Source organism: Lynx canadensis, chromosome F1 (assembly GCF_007474595.2).
Source record: "Lynx canadensis isolate LIC74 chromosome F1, mLynCan4.pri.v2, whole genome shotgun sequence".
Lineage (NCBI taxonomy): Eukaryota > Metazoa > Chordata > Mammalia > Carnivora > Felidae > Lynx > Lynx canadensis.
The window spans coordinates 42,971,705-42,987,198 of NC_044319.2; the positions used below are offsets into that span (position 1 = coordinate 42,971,705).

The 15,494-nt window shown below is 53.2% G+C and overlaps 1 protein-coding gene across 12 annotated transcripts in view; it reads left to right on the plus strand.

Moving 5' to 3' along the window:
* NFASC (neurofascin) overlaps positions 1-15,494 on the plus strand; it is a 181,722-nt gene that overhangs the window by 122,614 nt on the left and 43,614 nt on the right. For 8 of the 12 annotated variants that reach the window (XM_030302726.1, XM_032591774.1, XM_032591775.1 and 5 more), the window contains 8 exons: positions 2,408-2,458; positions 8,430-8,541; positions 8,926-9,110; positions 10,407-10,538; positions 12,838-12,981; positions 13,624-13,735; positions 14,504-14,670; positions 15,142-15,289. In XM_030302726.1, coding sequence (XP_030158586.1) covers positions 2,408-2,458; positions 8,430-8,541; positions 8,926-9,110; positions 10,407-10,538; positions 12,838-12,981; positions 13,624-13,735; positions 14,504-14,670; positions 15,142-15,289 — 1,051 coding nt within the window. The remainder of the gene's footprint in view (positions 1-2,407; positions 2,459-8,429; positions 8,542-8,925; positions 9,111-10,406; positions 10,539-12,837; positions 12,982-13,623; positions 13,736-14,503; positions 14,671-15,141; positions 15,290-15,494) is intronic. The other 4 variants (XM_032591772.1, XM_032591773.1, XM_032591779.1 and 1 more) reach the window with 1 other exon arrangement.

A 15,494-nucleotide genomic window follows, 5' to 3' on the forward strand; every position in this document is an offset into this window, starting at 1 on the left:
TCCTCAGTGTCATGTGGGGTACACGCAGGGCAATGGAAATGGTAAAGCGTCTTCCTCTGTGGAATGAGGCAGCTAGAGATTCTCAACATTTAGAAGTTCGACTTTCCAGAAACATCCTTTTCTCTACCAGAGGAAGAAAAGGATATTTATTTCTGCTTCATTTTGGGGTCCCCTTCGCCACTGAAAACTCTTTCCTCCGAATGCCGAGAACCCCCCAGGTGATGAGAACAGAACCCCGTCTGCTTCTTGGAGTTCTCCCAGGGGCAGTTTTGGCTGGGAGCAAGTTCTGGGCATCTGAGCCAGCCCAGAATTGGGCACAGTTGCTTAAAATAGCACAGTTGTGCTCTCTCTGCTTTCCTGCCTGGAAAGGACATAGGCTCTTTCTTGTACCTCCAGAACCAGGTCTGGGGGTGGGAGGAAAATAGCCATGCTAGGACAGCTTCAAAGTCTCTTCTCACCATGCCCCTCCACCACCGCCTGCCCCGTGGGGGAAGAAACCAATCTCATCATGCCTGATTTTGCACTGCCTACGTAAAAGGAAGGGGGAAAAGGTATCTGATACAAAACACTGGGTGATCTGAAATCATTTTTCAAATTTGTTTTGGGTTGCGGTCAAAGACAAACAGCAGAGTCGGGCTCACAAAGATGTGCGTGTCCTACTTTGCCCACACCGAAACAGGTCCCTTTGGGTGCCTTCTGCCACACTAAGAGGTGACCGTGGTGAAGGAGGAGGCTTCTCTGCTGAGGCAGACAGTGAAGCACTAAGCCTGCTTCCTTCTAATGTCACTTCTAATCTAAGTGACACTCTTAGGAGTCAGAAAGCCTCCCTGAATTTCTCAGCTGTGCTGCAGAATCCACAAACTGTGAGGTTAGTTCCAAGCTCGGAGCACTTCTCTGCAAAGAGGTGGGTTCTGTTTCACCTTGGTCGCATGGGAGCCTAGGAGCATGAAGCCAGGGCCCTTTTAGCTGTGTGCCCCTGTCGTCCCAAGCCAGAGGAGGACCGTCCCCTCCCAAGGCAGCCTCAGCCCCTCCTCCCCTCTGCCACCCTGCCTCTTCATTCCGCGACAGGCTGGATCCCACCCTTAGCTCCAGGTGACCCCAAGCCGACTCTCCAGACTGGCTCGGACTTTTCAACATGCCCCATCTTAAGGGATAGTTCTGAATAATGCACATCTCCCCTAGTGGATGTTAAGCAGATTTGGGAAGCGATGCAATACGGTCCCAGCGAAGACTGTTCACAGCCTCTACAATCGGTTGTAACACGGTTTGATCTGTCTTCAAATATGCAAATATTCTGGCACAGCGCCTTGCCTCCCTCGGGCGGTTGGACTCTGTCCCTGGCTTCTCAGGGCTGTCTGCTTGGCTTCCAGTCGGCTGTACCCCCCACCCCACCCCCTGTTGGTACCATCAAAACTTGAACCCAGTAGCTGGACGGGGATGGCGGCAGAATGAAAAGCACAGCCTTGGCATGCTTCAGTGCCCTGTTCCAAAATGTCTTTCACGGAGGATTAAATGCCCAAGGGTCTTAATTACCTAACGTCGGAACCAAAGCCGCCGACCTCCTGCTGAAGGGATGACTTCAGCCCCAGCCAGTCTAGGAGCTCTGAATCTCTAGCTTGGTCAGCGGGTTTCTCCCATCCAAGTGTAAAACTCCTAGCCCATACCCTCTCTCTCCTGTCCCAGGCTCCCTTTCTCTTCCGAAAATCTGAACCGCAGCCTGGCTCTCTCTGCCTCCCTGGAGTAGAAGGAGGCCTTCTGCCAGCAGTGACATCTCAGAGACCAGGGTGGTGCCCGCTGGTCAGGTGGGCTGGGGAGGCCGGGTGCTTCTCGCTGGCAGCCCGTGATCACCAGGAGCTGCCAAGGGCCCCTGCATCCCTCTCTCTCTGTCTCACTCTCTCTCTCTCTGTTGATGAACTGTATCTCTTGGACTGTCTTCTCTCACTGAGCTCCCACCACTGCACCTTACCTTCTCAAGGAGGGCTCTGCGCTACCCCCCTCCCCCCAAGAGCTGGCCTGATCCAGAGTCCTGGGCACTGAGGATTTTGATGGGAAGTTGTTCAAAAGACCGCTGCGGGATTCCACTAATCCTTATCTCATTTGATTGGAAACATAGGATCAAGCCATTAAAGGTCAAGCCTAATTTCTTTCATTAAAAAGAAACTTATCTTATTATTGCCTTCTTTTGCAGGATTTAACCTTTTCTTCCCTTTTTTGGGCTGTTTTATGTTGCTTGTTCTTCACCAGGCACATTTCCTTTTCAAATTTGCCGTGTCTTTCCTTTGCAAAAAAAAAAAAAAAAAACACCGGTTGTTTTCGTGGCTTTGCGTTTCTGTTGTTCTCTCCCCGTTTATGCCTCCATGAGCTCTCCGTGGCCTCCTGTTTGCTCACCTTCTTTTGTTTATTGCAGACAACCCCTATAATGACTCGTCCTTAAGAAACCACCCTGACATATACAGTGGTGAGTCGCCGCGGTAACCTTGGGAGTAACCTTGCCTGTCCTAACCCCAGTTTGCCTAACTCGACTGATACCGTGTCATTAACTCACGCCGGGTGGCAGGGCTGACAGTTGGTCAGACCAGGGTAGGACTTCAGAAGACCTTTTGGGAGGACTCAGTAGAATCTTAGGAATCAGTGGCGGATGGATGGAGAGCATCTGAGGACAGATGCGTCCGCACGCACGTTGAGGAGGAGATGGAAGTCTGGTTCCTCCTAGTGGTTTACAGTACACAGAAAGCTTTGTGGTGCATTTAGTTAACTCCTACGCGTCTGGATGTGAATTGCCTGCTCTGCAATCTAGCCTTAGTTACTGGGGGTGCCGTGTCACAGGCTCCGTGTGTCTTTAAAATCCATCTGGCAAATATGAGTGAGAGTTCACTGCTGAGTTCTCTTTTAAGGTAAGTATAAAGTAAGACGGACCATCCGTGGCCCTCTTGCCTGGGTCTCTTCTCTCCTCCAGCAGTGTGCACAAATGGGTGGGTGCCCACCCACCCACACACTTGCAAGTCATGGGACACTTTCCATGAGGCATATTTCTGACGTAGCCCACAACTGGTTGCTCAAGCTGATTAGTAGCGTCATTAGCTATTTCCACACCTGAGCCCCCACCCCCCACCATGGCTCAAGAATGTCTTGTTTCCCTTGAGCAGCTAGAGGAAACATCATTTACTGGCTTTGGTGAGGCAGCTGGCCCCCATCATCCGTTATGCCTTGGAAGCTGAGGCTGTAGGTCCCCAGGGGGGTCATTGTGGGCTCAAATAGATAGGAAGTGTCTGCATTGTGATGTGCTAATATAAACAATGATTGGGGTCTGGAGTGGGGGGTGGGAAGGGGGAGTGTGAGCCGGGGAGAGAGGCAAAGGCTCTAACTTGGCATCAAACAGGTAGAACCACACTGAGATTCTGCCAAAGAGATTTACTGCCCAAGGAAGCGGGGGGACCTTTGTTGGATTCTGGGCATTGTTTGTTTTCAAAATAATGGGGCCAACTACCGTGGTGTCAAGAGCCCCGGAGCACGGGTGTGGAATGTGCCTTTCTCTAAATTGGATTTCAGATAATCTATTATGGAAGGATTCTCGAAGCTAGAGTGTATCAGAGCCAGAAGGTCCCTTAGAGACCATCTGGTCCAAACTGCTTGCTTTGTGTAAGATAAACTATTCAGGGAGGCATTGTTTTATCAATGGGATAAGTTTGACTGATTCCAGCCACTTAAATTTTGTGGCTAGTGGTAGAAGTGATTACAGGTGAATGAGTGGGAGTTGTAAGAACCATCCAGGGCTATGAAACGAAACAAAGCTCGCAAGAACTCACAATGGAGATGGACCGCCTTCTCCTCAATCCAAGGTAGAATGAATGGGGTTGACCCAAGGATGAAGCCAGCTGGAAGAGGTGTAAAGTCAAAGTGAGGCACATGGTGAACAAAGGACAGCTAGGTTGAATGCTTCTAAAAAGAAATAGAAAGTGAAAAGGAAGGAAGATGAAGTCCTTCCTGAGTGCAGAGTTGGACAAAGAGACAATGCAATGAAAAATGCCCAGTGCATCTGTCTGCTTGGCCCCCCATAACGGCATTTTGTTCTAGTGATTTCTACAATGGTTTGGTATCCTCTGAACATACGCCAAATGTCCAATGACCTGCTCGGTGGCAGGGGGAAGCTGGTCTGAGATTGTAGCTTGCCACTTGGAATTCACCCAGGCAAGAGAAGAGTATGCGCTCGAAGGTAGACAGCCTTCCTTGAATTAAACACAGGCTCCGGGAGGTACCACTGAGTGACCTCAGGCAAGTCATTTAATCTCCTCATCTGTAAAATGGGTATGTTACAGGCCCCAGAGAATTGTCATGAATGTTAAACAGGGTAACGTGCGTATGGTTCCCAGCACGGGTGTCAGACACATCAATGATTAGTACGCGTTAGCACATTACTGGTACTGAAGGGAATGGTTTAGTGTTGACTCAAGTTAAGATGGACACAGAGAACCTGAAGAGAAGCCAAGGGAAGAAAGGCTAGCCCAAGTGTGGGAAGAAAGTACTATGGAGGGAGGAACTTGAAGGCAGACTAGAAGAACAAAAGCTATTCAGATCTTCAGCTGTGCTGAGAACTGAATAAAAAAAAGCTTCAACTGGGGTGCCTGGGTGGCTCAGTCCGTTAAGCATCCGATTCTTGATCTCAGCTCAGGTCTTGATCTCATAGTTGTGAGTTCAAGCCCTCGCTTTGGGCTCAGCACTGGGCTCTGTGCTGGGCACGAAGCCTGCTTTAAAAAAAAAAAAACAAAAAAAAAAAAAAAAAAAAACTCCAACTATCGCATAAGGGATTTGGGTTATACTTATGGAAGAGATTTCCTGGCAGTGGAAGGTATCAAATGTTACTAGATAAAGAGATTTTTTTTTGTCTTCTGGGATTGTTTGGTCAGCTGTTCCTGGGGCCAGAGAGATGGATGAGATACCATGGATCCAACCTCATGAGTCCTTAATTCCGAGAATTGAAAGCAGCGAATGTGAGATCCAGCTGCCCCTAAAAGCTGTTTCTGGCAGAGGTTCTTAGATACATCCGATGCATTGAACTCTCTTCTGCTAACCCACAGTACTTGACGGAGGGGGGCAACTCAGGTTGTCAGCAGTCTTGACCTTTCCTCTCACAGGAGTTGACCAAAACATTTTTTCATTGGCCCTTTAAAGCCAAGGTGGCCGAGGCAGTATCATCTCTTGAGGTGTCCCCCCTGGGCCAGATTCCCCTAGAAACCCACGAGCCTGTTCTTGAACCACAGCCTGGGAGAGCAGGAAAGGATGGACTGTCCTTGGGCTAGAGGTCAGAGGGGCCCATGTGGGAAACTCTTCCTGAATCCACCGACATGAGCTTTGGCATCTGGGTTCTGAGTTTGATCAGGTATTCGATCTGACCCCAGCCCCGAAGAACAGGGAGAATAAGAGAAGCATCGTCTGAATCCCCACCTCAATGAGGGTGGGTGAGATCCTATGACACCCTAGGAGACAGTCATCCTCTACCATTTAGGGTCCTATAGAGTAATCACTTTTGTCTTGGAGACTCTTCCTGAGTCTGCTTCTCCAGGGAAAGAAATTAGCCATCTTCCCTTGGGAGCAGTGGCCCCAAAGCCCCCAGCTGGCTTATCCTTCATAAATTATCATTTACCCTATCATAAATTGGCACCTGCTGCAGCTGACCAGTTTTTCATAACCTCTTCTTTGGGTCCAGCCTTCTAACCCTTCATGATACCATGTGTCACCCTGACTCCTCTTCAAGCCTTCCGTGGCCTTAAGAATCCAGTTGAGTTGCCTTTGGAGCCTCTTCATTCCCAGCTCAGCTTCTCTTCCATGTTGGGCTTGAGTTTATTTAATGGCCACTGAGGAGGGATGGCCTCTTAGCTAAGACAATGGGAACAATGTTTAAGGAAAACATAGTGGAAGAGGTTCATCAGGGCAGCTCGCTAAGACAAAAATGTCTTTCTCCCTCACCTCTTTTGCCCTTGGATTTCAGTTTTCTTTGGTTTGAGTAAGAAAGATACTCCCAAAGCTGGCTGTCAGAAGCAGGGACAGATGGGATATCCATCTTTAAAGAGGTGATACAGTATAGTGTCAGAGCACACACTTTGGTGCCAAATGGTCCAGAATCCAAAACACAACTAACTTGTGACCTTGCCAAGTCTGTGGACTCCATTGAGCCTCAGTTCCCTCTGGTGCAAATGGAGGTGGTCCCCCCCCAGGTTTGTTGTGAGGATGAACATGACTATGACTATGACGTCTAGAGAGAGCTGTTAGCCCGGGCTTGGCCCGTCATGAATGCTCACCAAATGGTGGCCCTGATTATTGCCTCTGACTTTTAGAATGTTCTTCCCTATATTTTTTGAACCTTGGCTTGTTTCCCAGTAGCTTCTCCTCCTTTGGGATAATTCTGTGGTTGCTAGCCCACATCCTACGAACGGGAGTATTGCTATAACCTTTTTATAGTCACAGCTCCCAGCATTGTCAAGGTCCCCACAGCGAGACTGTTCATTTCTCCTCCGTCCCATACTTACTGCTTTGCTGGCCAAGTGTGCTTGTGGTGCTGCGTGCTATGGTGTGAATTAAATGTCCACAGGGTCTCGGGCTGGTTTCTGCAGATTTTGTCCCTGCGTGGAAGGAGTATGCCAACTGAGCTGACTCTCCCACGTAGTCCGGGGGTTCCCCGCACTCAACAGACTCACCAACCTCACACCAGAGCCACCTGCCCTGAAAGCTCCTTCTCCTCATAGTTCCCTTGACCTTGTGTTGTCTTGACTGTTTGGGTGATTCCACCATAATGGGTGGGGGGAAGCTGCTGCTTTGTATCAGGCTTCCTTGGGACTGAGAGCTGGCTGTCACAAGAGTTACAGACGGTAACCAATTAACCCCATAATGGATTAACCCGTTCAGTAGCCACTGTTGTATATGTGTGTGCCGGTGGGACAAATGAGGACCTCTGCAGAAAGAGAGATAACACGCGGGGTAAACTGTTGCCTTCTTGTCTGTTCCCTTCTCCCCTTGAATCCATTCATCCCGCAAACACCGACTGAACGCTCACTGTGTGCCAGCCGCCTAACTAACTCTCATCATTCCTTCCCCTGACAAAAGCATAAAATAGACACCAGCTCTAGGAAATGCACTCCCCGATGGCTAATGGAGAGAAGCTGAGGGCCTCTAAGACGGGAGCCCTGCTGACCCAGCCGGGCACCAGCCTGTCCAACAAGCTCCTTTAGGAGACACCGGTGTCACGGAGACAGGGTTCCCCCGCCACTCTGTCCTCGCTGCCAGCGCCCGTTCACAGCCCCCCGCCGGGAAGATGCCCTTGTTCCCCTTCCAGGCATCTCTGAGGGCTCCCGGCCCCTGGCAGCTCTGCCTGCCTTCTTCCTGTCACCTCTCCAGCTGAGTCTAAGACCCCCTACACCTCTGGGCAGGGGTGCCTCCTCCAGCTTCCCTTTGCTTTGGGGCTCCTGGTGGGAAAAGCCTTGCTCTCCTCCCTTCCGTCTTACTGGGCACAGAGCTCCCGGGGAGAGGTGAGGCGCAGGTAAGGTGGGGTCCGCTGTGCTGGGGGTGTGCCCAGACTTGCACGACCCCGTCCACAGCCAAACGGCCATCCTGGCCGTGTCGATCTCCGCGAGCCACCGGGCCTTCCAAACCCACGTGCACGTCACTGATGGCTGCTCCCACCTAGTTGAATTGTAGATCACCTCCTCCATCTTGGCTGCCACTCCCCACTCCCCCTCCCCCAGTCTCTCACATCCAATTAACACCCTCCTCCCAGCCCCCTTCCAGAGTCATTAGCGAAGAGGCAGAATGGTCTTGGCCCCAGAGTGATTTCCTGTCATCTCTGCTCATTCATTCTCTCCATGTCTTTGCTAAGCCATTAATAATGCTTCCTGCATCTCTGACTGTTCATCTGGGTCTCTGTGGCTTCATCCCAGCTCCTTGTCTCCAGGGTCGCAAAGAGCAGGTTGTCTGTCCTGTGGCCCAATACAGGTCTTCTCGTTCATCCGCTGCTGCTGAGACGGCCTCCCGGTGGTGGCCACCGCATTGGCCTCTGGGGTCCCAACACAAGATGCTCCAGGAATAAACTGCTCACTGCCCGGGCAGCCCCCTCCTCCTTTCCCGGGAAGGAGGGGTTTTCCTAACAAGGGAGGAAGCCGGGCTCCTCTTGCCAGAGCCTTTCAGAACTTAGATGTGCTCACACACATGTGCCAGTGGGGCCGAGGAGCCCCGCGCTTCCTAACACACCTCTCTTAATGATGCCCCGGCCCCGGGGGGGGGGGGGGGTTCAGCTGGGAGGGTACGGGGCTTGGTGCCTCTGAGGGTAAGGGAGTAAGCAGGGGGCGTGATGACACTTCTTTCTAGCCTGACCGCTTTGGCCTAGCTGGGTCCACCCTCTGGGCAGGAGGCTCATGAGAGCTCCTTCTATCCTGTTTCAGCCCGAGGAGTTGCAGAAAGGACCCCCAGCTTCATGTACCCCCAGGGCACGGCGAGCAGTCAGATGGTACTGCGTGGCATGGACCTCGTGCTGGAGTGCATCGCCTCCGGGGTGTACGTACAGCTCGCACCCCCACCTCTGGCCACCCTCCGGGAAGACGCGGTGGGGGTTTGGGCACGCTCTGTTCTTGCCACGGTTTGGGGGACAAAACATCGTCCTCTCCATCCCGTTCTGGCTGTTTCCTTCATGGGTAATGGGGAAGGGAGATGGGTAGGCATCCTGGACGTGTGTTAGAACCTCACGTGACTTTACGTAAGTCCCTCAGTGCTCTGCGGCCGAGCGTCCCCTGTCTATGGGAGAGGTCGGCTCTCATAGGACACGCGTCCTTCTGGGCCCAAGTCCACTTTAAGGTCACCTGGGTGTCCCAGACTCTGTAGAAGAACAGCAGGGCCGCAGCTGGTGATGAGTCCGTGTTTCCCGCTTGGTCCCTCTCCCAGCCCAACACCAGATATTGCGTGGTACAAGAAAGGTGGGGACCTCCCATCAGACAAGGCCAAGTTTGAGAACTTTAACAAGGCTCTGCGCATCACCAACGTCTCCGAGGAGGACTCTGGAGAGTATTTCTGCCTGGCCTCCAACAAGATGGGCAGCATCCGGCACACGATCTCGGTGAGAGTAAAGGGTACGTTGTGTGTATTTCTCATTATGCTGATTTTGCCAGCCCTACATGCCACGACCACCCTTCCCTCTGGGGGGCGGGCCGGGTGAGCAGGGGAGACCCAGCAACACTGGTTCGTGGTAAGTGACCTGCCAGGGACGGTATCACCCCATGGATGTGAGAGAGAGAGAGAGAGAGAGAGAGAGAGAGAGAGAGTGTGTGTGTGCACGGTGGGTACTAAGGGAAAGAGACCCACCCTGACCATCACCCACCTCTCTGTTGTGCCCAGGGCTCCCTCCACAAGAATGTACCTCCATGGTCCATTTGGATTTCACCCAGAGCCTTGTCTTTATTTACTTTTGCATTTTAATTCACGGCGTGTCGTTTTGGCCCTGTGCTGTCTGTGTACTTGTGTGTGGTTCTTTTTACAAATGGGGAATTATCACGACCCAAATTGTTTTTTAAAAAAATCACTTCCCTCTCCCCCGAGCGCGGATGGCCCCCCTGAGCTATCGCGGGCAGTAAAGCACGTGCCTTTCTGGGTCCCCGCCACAGGTGGTGGGGTGCACCAGTCGCCTCTCAGCCCGGGGCCGAAAGGACGGTGAGGACGGTGAGGTCTGATGCCAATAGTACAAGAACTTCCGTAGCATGCGGTCAGCTGATCCTGTGACTTTAGTCTCAGCACGACACTCGGACCGAGGGTTCTTGACCTTGTTGGGGGCATCAAGATCTTTGACAATCCGATGCAAAGGACCTTCTCAGAAAAAAGTCCACATGTCCACAATTAGAAGGGCTAGCCAGCTCTGCCCTACCAGAGCCCAGTGTCTAAAAGAATAAATACGAGGTCTTCTCTAAATGGTCAGATCTTGCAGCGATAGCCATAGAAACCCAGAGGGGCCAGCCCCGTGCACACTTGACCACCTTCCCTGGCTCGAGCCCTTGGGTGCACATCATGAACACCTGTGGGGCTCTAAAAGCATTTGCTGCCCAAGCCTCCTCCCCTGAGGATTCTGACTCAATAGGTCTCCGACAGGCCCCAGTGTCCGTGTTTGTTAAAAGCTCTTCAGAGGATTCTAACGAGCGGCCCCAGTTTAGAACTATTGTTCTGCGAACTCAAAATAGACCGGGTGGCATCTGTGGCTCCAAGCCAGCCAAAGGCAGGCTGGACTGAGTCATCCCATGAGGATGAGCCCTGGGCAGGTGGTGAGGGCCTGGAGCTGGCACCCAGGGGCTCCTGCCTTCCTAGAGGGAGCCGGTCTGGTGTCTTTGGCCTGCCCCATGCCGTCTAACCCCCCTGCCTGCACTGTGTTTGTCTTCCAGCTGCTCCCTACTGGCTGGACGAACCCAAGAACCTTATCCTGGCTCCTGGCGAGGACGGGAGACTGGTGTGTCGAGCCAATGGGAACCCCAAGCCCACCGTCCAGTGGATGGTAAACGGGGAACCTTTGCAATGTAAGTAACGAGCCGTGGTCTCACCCGACTCCGCTGTCTCTCCTGTCTCTGCTGAGGCCCCAGATCCCCATCCCTCTGGGCCAGCCCCAGTGGTCCCAGAAGTGAAGTCAAAGAACAGCCCCTTGGCTGCTGCTTCTGGAGCGTCCCATCCCTGTGGACATCTCAAGAGACAGGAAATCTGCCTCACCTTTGTGCGAGAGGACAGGAAACCTGTCGGTAGTTCCCCAGACCCCGCTCTCTGCTGAGGGCGAAATGAGAAGCAGGTTGGATGTGAGGAAGAACCTCCCCATGACAGCAGAGACGCGCCAGCACAGTTAATGAGTATGCCCAGATTTGGGGAAATTGCATCCTGCCCGATGGCTGGAGTAGGTGATTCCAGGGCCCCTTCCAGATGGGGCTGTTGGTCGAGTTTTCCCGTCATATTCTCGCCAGTTGCGTTCACGTTAGAAAATGTCCTTGTGGATCTCCGTGAGAGTGCAACATGCCCGCACCGTCCGGTGCTGAGCACATACCTTCCCCCTCCCCGCCCCGGTCAGTGCCCTTCCACTGCTGAGCACATAGCTTCCCCCACCCTTCGGTGTCCTTCCACTGGGCACAAGCAGAGACACGGACGCCGCCTGCCCTCTGCTGTTGTGTCCTGACAGCACTTTGGGAACAGGGCAGACAAAGGCACCAGACTTCACAGCACCATTAAATAAATGCAGAGCCCAGGACTTGCAACTGAGCCTTGGCCCTGGAAAGGTCACCGGTCACTTAAGGGGAGTGACTGAGAGGAAAGTGGGCTCCATGAGAATTGCCAGGGAAGGAGGCATTGAAGTTGCTGGCGTTGACTTCTTTGTGCCTTTTTGCTGAGTGGGGACTTGGGGACGGGTGATAAGGATGCTGACCGTGTCTTCATTTACCTCCTGCTGATTCCCCAGTTCCGGGCTGACACTTGCTATCTGTGGAGTGGCGCCTGAGGGGCCAGACCTGGGGTGGCCCTCAGCCCACTGTTGCTGTGGGTCTGAGCGATGCTGGATGGGTTCACAGACCATCCAAGCCAAGGCACCCGGTCCAGCCCAGGAATCTTAGAGCAGAAAGTCACCTTCTAGCGAAAGATGGGAAGTGGAAATTCTTTACACTTCTAGAAAACTATTCATACAGCTCATTATCGTTCTCTTTTTTTAATTTTTTAAATTTTTTAAATGTTTTTTAATTTATTTTTGAGACAGAGAGAGACAGAGCATGAACAGGGGAGGGACAGAGAGAGAGCGAGACACAGAATCTGAAGCAGGCTCCAGGCTCTGAGCTGTCAGCACAGAGCCTGATGCGGGGCTCAAACTCACAGACCGCGAGATCATGACCTGAGCTGAAGTCGGATGCTTAACCGACTGAGCCACCTAGGCGCCCCCCCCTTTTTTAAAATGTTTATTATCATTCTCTTAATAAGCTCCTCAGAGTGGGATGGGAGTAATTCTCCCCCGTTTGACAGAGAAGGGAAATGAGGCCCAGAAAGATTTATTAGTCTGTCCCAGTCCCAGACTGACATGTGAGCAGGACTGAGACCCCACAGCCACTCCTCGGCCCCGGCCGTCTGCATCACAAGCCAGCCGTACTAGAAGAACCGTGGGAGCAAATGTTCTCTCTCGGTTTAGGATACGTTTCTTGCGAAGATCAGGAAGCTTTGGCAAACCTAGGGACTCATTCAGTTTCAACAGACATTGGCTTATGGGTTTAACTCTGAATGTTTGAAGAATGCTCTGCTCAGAGGATGGGAAGGTGGTAGGTCCCATCCGGTTGTACTTTCCTTTGTCCTTTTCAAAACACTTGGGTGTGCACACATTGGATTAAAATAATAACGACCATCATAATCTGTGTGTGCCAGGCCTCTGCTGATGAGTTTATGCATGCATAACATCTCAGGTCGCCCTCCTGAGAGCCCCGCAGGGTGACCTATCATCCCCATCCCCCACACAAGGATGCTGGAGCTTACAGCAACTGAATAAAGCGGGCAGGTGATGCGGTTAGAATTCAAACCCCTTTCTGTTGCCGCGGCTTATGCTGTCAACCACGTCTGCCCAGCTGCTGAATAGGAGGAGCAGGGATTCACAGTCCCATGGGACAGACTGAGGGACAAACCCCGGTAGGTTTGATGATGGGCCCAAAGTCACACAGCTAGGCAGCAGTCGAGCCGGAAGCCGGGACTTCTGGTGCTTCTTCCACAGCACCCCGGTCGTCCTAGGGGGCCCTGGCCAGAGCCCCAAGTGCCCTCCACCCTGCCCCTCCTGTTGCTCACGTGGACCGTCTTTCCTATCTGAAGCGGCACCACCCAACCCAAACCGCGAGGTGGCCGGGGACACCATCATCTTCCGGGACACCCAGATCAGCAGCAGGGCTGTGTACCAGTGCAACACGTCCAACGAGCACGGCTACCTGCTGGCCAACGCCTTCGTCAGTGTGCTGGGTGAGTGCACCCCTCCGCTCGCCCTCAGTGCAGCCTCCCTGGGTGTTCTTCTCCAGAGGTCAGCCAGGCTGGGTGGGGCAAGAGAGCGGCGGGATGGGGGAAGCATGGACACTGAAGATGAATTTTCTGGGGAGGATGAGGGACTTCGGACCCAGGGATCTGGATGTGTGGACAATTAGTTCCCTGTTAGAAGTCGATTTGGGGCCCTTTCCCCCTCCAGATGACGGGGAGGGACCTGTCTCACCCCTTCCACTATCCAGGCCAGTTCTGCATGCGTTCTCAGTGTCCTGGGGGTAGGAAATGGTTCTGAATCCGTTGGTGTCCCTCCCAGAGCAGGGAGAGGGCAGAGGCGACCGGGAGATGCCTTGGGGTTGTGGAGAGGGAGTTATAGAACCTGCTGGATAATCTGGGGAGGCCCTTTGCAAAAGCCGGACTAGATGTAGCGTAGGCTGAGGGTAGATGGGTGACCCTCCTCCTTCCTCACCCAGCCCTGAGAGGCTTCTTAAAGGAGGAGGTTTGACAGGGGAAGGGATGTTGGGGATTGGAGAGCTGCTATGCCACCGAGGCACCTAGAAGAACTGGGGGGCTGGTAGCTGGAAAAGCTGACCTCCCCAGCCAAGACCCATTCTCCGGGACTTGCAGACGTGCCCCCTCGGATGCTGTCACCCCGGAACCAGCTCATTAGGGTGATCCTGTACAACCGGACACGGCTGGACTGCCCGTTCTTTGGGTCTCCCATCCCCACACTCCGATGGTAAGTTCTAGGAGACCAGGCGTCCCCCCTGGAGTCCTGTCTTATGGTGCCCATTCCCATCAGGTCCACATTAGGTATTCAGTAAGACCTGGGAACCTTAAAGGGTGGAAGCCAGGAGGAAGTTGGCAGATCACTGAGGTCAGCCCCCTCGTTTATTTTTTATTTAGTTAGTTTTAGAGACAGAGAGAGGGAGAGAGGGAGAGTGGGGGAGGAGCAAAGGGAGAGAGAAAGAAAATCCCAAGCAGGCTCTGCTGATAGCACAGAGCCCGATGCAAGGCTCAAACTCATGAACCATGAGATCATGACCTGAGCCGAAATCAAGAGTCGGACACTTGGGGCGCCTGGGTGGCTCAGTCGGTTAGGCGTCCGACTTCGGCTCAGATCATGATTTTTATGATCCGTGAGTTCAAGCCCCGCATCGGGCTCTGTGCTGACAGCTCGGAGCCTGGAGCCTGCTTCCGATTCTGTGTCTCCCTCTCTCTCTGCCCCTCTCCCACTCACGCTCTGTCTCTGTCTCTCAAAAATAAATAAACGTTAAAAAAAAATAAAAGTTGGACACTTAACCGACTGAGCCACCCAGGTGCCCTCCTTCATTGTGCAGAGAAGAAAACCGAGGGCTAGAGACTTGCCAGGGTCGCCCAGTGGTTGGAGGTGGACCCTGTGGGGCTCAGGCTCCAGGCTGCCCACACAGCCTCTCCAGAGGTTGCCACCCCACTCCCTTGGGCCAGTCCTCTCAGTATGCTTCATGTTGTGCTGCTCTGTTGTGAGGTTTAAGAACGGGCAAGGCAGCAACCTGGATGGTGGCAACTACCATGTCTATGAGAACGGCAGCCTGGAAATCAAGATGATCCGCAAAGAGGACCAAGGCATCTACACCTGCGTCGCCACCAACATCCTGGGCAAAGCTGAAAACCAGGTCCGCCTGGAGGTCAAAGGTAAAGGAGAGGGTTGGTAGGCAGAGGGCGGCGTGGGGGCAGGCGAGGAAGCCATCGTCGCAGAGCGATTCCCGTGCGCTGTTCCCTTTGAAAATGCACCACACGTAATGTCTGATCCCTGATGGGACCCTCCCTGTGCGTCTGTGTGTCCTCGAGGGTTTCCAGCTGGCCTGGGTGCTGGGAACACCGAGCCATTCTCGGCCTGGTCCATGTGGAATTAAAGAGGGAAGCCCGAGACCCCACCAACACCCCCACTACACCCCAGAAAGTGCATCATCTATTCCCAAGCCAGATAGAAAGGACTTGGGGATTGTTTACTACTTGGAATCACTCATTCATATAACTGAATGTGACCTTCTTCCACTTTCCGTGGTCGGTCTAACCTTGAGGTCACACGCGTCACACGGTGAGGCCACGTGGGGTGCTGGGCAGAGGCCATGCCAGTGACGACCTCCCTCGGCTTCTCCACAGACCCCACCAGGATCTACCGGATGCCCGAGGACCAGGTCGCCAAAAGGGGCACCACGGTGCAGCTGGAGTGTCGGGTGAAGCACGACCCCTCCCTGAAGCTCACGGTCTCCTGGCTGAAGGATGACGAGCCCCTTTACATCGGAAACAGGTTTCCACTCCTTCCCTCTCTCTCCCTACCACGAGTCTGGGACCGTTTCCTTCCCCCTTGCTCTTGGCGACGCACTGAGGAACCCAGGGACAGGGAACCTGTGTCGTGCGTGCAGAGGGGCGTGGCAGCATTAGTGACTCCCCAACCCCGGGTCCCTCTCTCCCTCTCCCCCCCCAGCTCTCTGCCTGTCCCCTCCTCTTCCCTC